This window comes from Myxine glutinosa, unplaced genomic scaffold, assembly GCF_964187855.1.
Source record: "Myxine glutinosa unplaced genomic scaffold, kmMyxGlut1.1 SCAFFOLD_145, whole genome shotgun sequence".
Lineage (NCBI taxonomy): Eukaryota > Metazoa > Chordata > Myxini > Myxiniformes > Myxinidae > Myxine > Myxine glutinosa.
This window is the reverse complement of record NW_027616363.1, coordinates 70601-73901: the sequence shown is the minus strand read 5'-3', so window position 1 is coordinate 73901 and position 3301 is coordinate 70601. Positions and strand designations below refer to the sequence as shown.

The window sequence follows — 3301 nt, the reverse complement described above, 5'->3', positions numbered from 1 at the left end:
GAACAAACTTGGATAAAAGATTAGATGAGGCTAACAATCCTAAACCTTGGTCTAAACCTACAAATAGGGTTGATGAAGTGTGTATGAAGCATGATATTGCTTATGGGGATACCACTACGTTGACTGAAAAACATAAAGCCGACAGCGAAATGTTGTATAATTTGTCTTTGATACAAAATCCAACGTTGAGAGAGAAAGTTGATAGGTTTATTGTGAGAAATTTGATAAATGCTAAATTGAAACTTGGTCTTGGTTATTCCTCAAAAAACTATTAGGCTCTAATGATGTCATCAAGACTGAGGAGCTTTTGGCTGAAGAATTACACAAACCTATAATCACAAAGTTTAAAAGAAGGAAGGTTTATTCTAAATACACCGACCACATATGGTCCGCTGATTTAATTGAATTGAATAATGACAGGGGATACAGGTATGCTTTAACCGTTATTGATTTGAGGAGTAGATTTGCCTGGGTTGTCCCTTTAAAAAATAAAAGGGGTGATACTTTAATGTTAGCCTTTAAGCGAATATTTGATCGGGATAAAAGGAAACCAAAGAAGTTATGGACTGATGAGGGAACAGAGTTCTATAACAAAATATTCATGAAATTTCTTAAGGGGAAGGGTATTAAATTATACAGCACCTTTAATGAAGGAAAGGCAGTTGTTATTGAGCGTTTTAATCGTACTTTAAAAGAGAAATTATATAAAAAATTCACACAACTCAGTTCTCAAAAATGGGTGTATTTAATTCAGGATATTGTAGATAATTACAATAATACAGTTCATTCATCAACAAAATCAAAACCATCAGAAACATTTACAAAATTAGAATATGAAAAGGAGATAAATTTGAGAAAGCCCAAGTTCAAAGTTGGTGATATTGTAAGGATATACAAATGGAAAAGCCATTTTGAGAAAGGTTATACACAAAAATGGACTAATGAATTATTTATAATTGTTGATGTAATGGCTACAAACCCTTGGACTTACAAATTAAATGATATAAATCGAGAAGAAATCTTGGGTTCATTTTACTCGCAAGAATTACAAAAAACAAAGCTAATAATTCATTAAACAACATTTCTATTCACCCCACCCAGATTAGCTAATTTAATTAGTGGTAATAAAAAAATAAATTAAATAAATAAAAATCATAAGCCACACCCACACAGACCACGCCCACACAGACCCCGCCCACACAGACCCCGCCCACACAGACCCCGCCCACACAGACCACACCCATCATCCCCCCACCCTCCGTGCACCCCCACCCTTGACCCTTCACCCCCCTCATCCCACCCCACCTTCCCCACACACACAAGGGGAGGGGAGGGGTGGGATGAGGGGGGTGAAGGGTCTTTGGCAGGGGTGCACCTCCCCGTTCCCTCCTTTATTCTCTTTTTGTAATTAATAATTAAATAATTGTAAACAAAACAAATATATATAAATAATAGTGAAAACATTAAAAGCTTCATATTACTAAAACATTTTCCTTGAGGTATTATACATTCAACTTCTTCCCAGCACAAGTCATCAATTTGTTCCCAGCACAAGTCAAAGACAGCAGATGTGTTGAGTTTTTGAATCTCTTCCTGAAGACAAGAGGACAAGAGGGGAGAGAAAATATTACACACACACACATACACACACACACACACACATACACACATACACACACACACACACACATACACACATACACATACACATACACACACACACACACACACAAGGATATGAGGATATTGGGATACATACCTCTAAAAAATCGAGCTTTGTGTTCAAGTGGTCGAGTTGAAAATTTAGGGTACCACATGTTGACGGGAAATAACCACTCTTTGGAAAATCAAAAGCATCCCACTCAAAGCCGTGGTTGTGGTTGTGGTCATCTGTTGATGGTGTTATATTCTTTCAAAAAAGAAAGAAAAAACGTTAATAATTTCTCCTAAAAGATACATTGTATTGACAATGAATAAATAAATGACAGCTCGCGTTTAATGGTACCAATCAGAGAAATGAATAATTAATTACCTGAGACAAACTCCGATGGTGATCATCTTCTAAGAACGGTGAAACATCGAATTCATTCAATCTGTGAGGCAGGTCGCTCCAACCAGTGTTCAATTCGTTGTAAACCTCTTGTGGAACAACTTGAAACTCTGCCAAGACCAGGTCATTTTGAAAACCTGAATTGCTGTAATAAAAAAATATATCATGAGTCATATAAATTTAAATTAATCACATACAAAGCTCACATCACCAGTTTAATTCTGAATGAAACTTACCAAAGTCCTGGTGAGTATTCTTCATCAGAGTAGAGAGTGAAATAAGACATGTTGATGCTCATGTTCTTCGGTTCGTAATGATAAAAACAGCACGGCAACACGACCTTTATAATGACCAAAATGTATTTTCGGGAACAGAACTCAGCTTTAACATTTCGAGGAAACAGGAAATAAGACAATGAAAACTTTCTGGGAAGTTATCCAAGTCAGTGAAACAACGTCATTTCTCAAAAGCGAATAATTAATTTTAAAAGGGTTTGAGTATGGTGATGGAAGTTGGAGGAGAATTAAATTATTTCCCACGCATAAACAAATATTTGTAGGGTCGATGTTTGAGTGGGTTATATTCACCAGATGATATTAAGAGTAAAAGGTTAAAAGGTCCATAAGGTCAGAAGGATCACAGGTGTTTAAGTGGTCTAATGAATAAGGATAACATGTCAAAAGGTTAGAAGGTTCGTAAAGAACAGGGTGAGAGAAATAGAGGTCTTTAGGGTCAATATGGAAGTGAATGGGTCAAAGATTAATCTGCCAGATGATATGTAGAAGAAGGATGATAGGTCTATAAGAGAAAACAAATATTTGTAGTGTTTGAGTGGTCTAATGAACAACATTAAGGATAGGTACTACAGACAAAAGGTTCATAAAGATGAGGGTGGGAGAAATAGAGGTGTTTATGATTTTTGAAAAAGACAAGGGGGTAAATGACATTAGATAGGGATTTCCCATGTTAAACGGAGGTGTCCCAGAAGCAACATTATTACACTACTCACAAGTGCGAAAAGTGGTTTTTCAACAATAACACAAGTGCGAAAAGTGGTTTTTCCACACTAATACAAGCGCAAAAGTGGTTTCCTGCACCAACACAAGTGCGAAAAGTGGTTTTTAAACACTAACACAAGTGCGAAAAGTGGTTTTTCAACACTATCACAAGTGCAAAAAGTGTTTTTTCCACACTAATACAAGTGCAAAAGTGGTTTCCTGCACCAACACAAGTGCGAAAAGTGGTTTTTCA

The 3301-nt window shown here is 36.4% G+C and overlaps 1 protein-coding gene across 1 annotated transcript; it reads right to left on the bottom strand.

Moving 5' to 3' along the window:
- Positions 1 to 755: 755 nt before the first annotated feature.
- Positions 756 to 2882, bottom strand: LOC137417242 (uncharacterized). The gene is made up of 4 exons (XM_068103078.2): positions 2287 to 2882; positions 2033 to 2195; positions 1760 to 1909; positions 756 to 1593 (listed from the first exon to the last, which is right to left on the bottom strand). The coding sequence occupies exons 1-4, from the start codon at positions 2346 to 2348 to the stop codon at positions 1153 to 1155; spliced, it is 816 nt and encodes a 271-aa protein (XP_067959179.1). The 5' UTR covers positions 2349 to 2882; the 3' UTR covers positions 756 to 1152.
- Between the last annotated feature and the right edge of the window lie 419 nt (positions 2883 to 3301).

Coding starts and splice junctions, on each gene's coding strand:
- LOC137417242 (XM_068103078.2), bottom strand. CDS start 2,348: ATGAGCATCAACATGTCTTATTTCACTCTCTACTCTGATGAAGAATAC. Junction 2,196..2,286: donor GAATACTCACCAGGACTTTG/GTAAGTTTCATT, acceptor TTTTTATTACAG/CAATTCAGGTTTTCAAAATG. Junction 1,594..1,759: donor CAAAGCTCGATTTTTTAGAG/GTATGTATCCCA, acceptor TCTTGTCTTCAG/GAAGAGATTCAAAAACTCAA.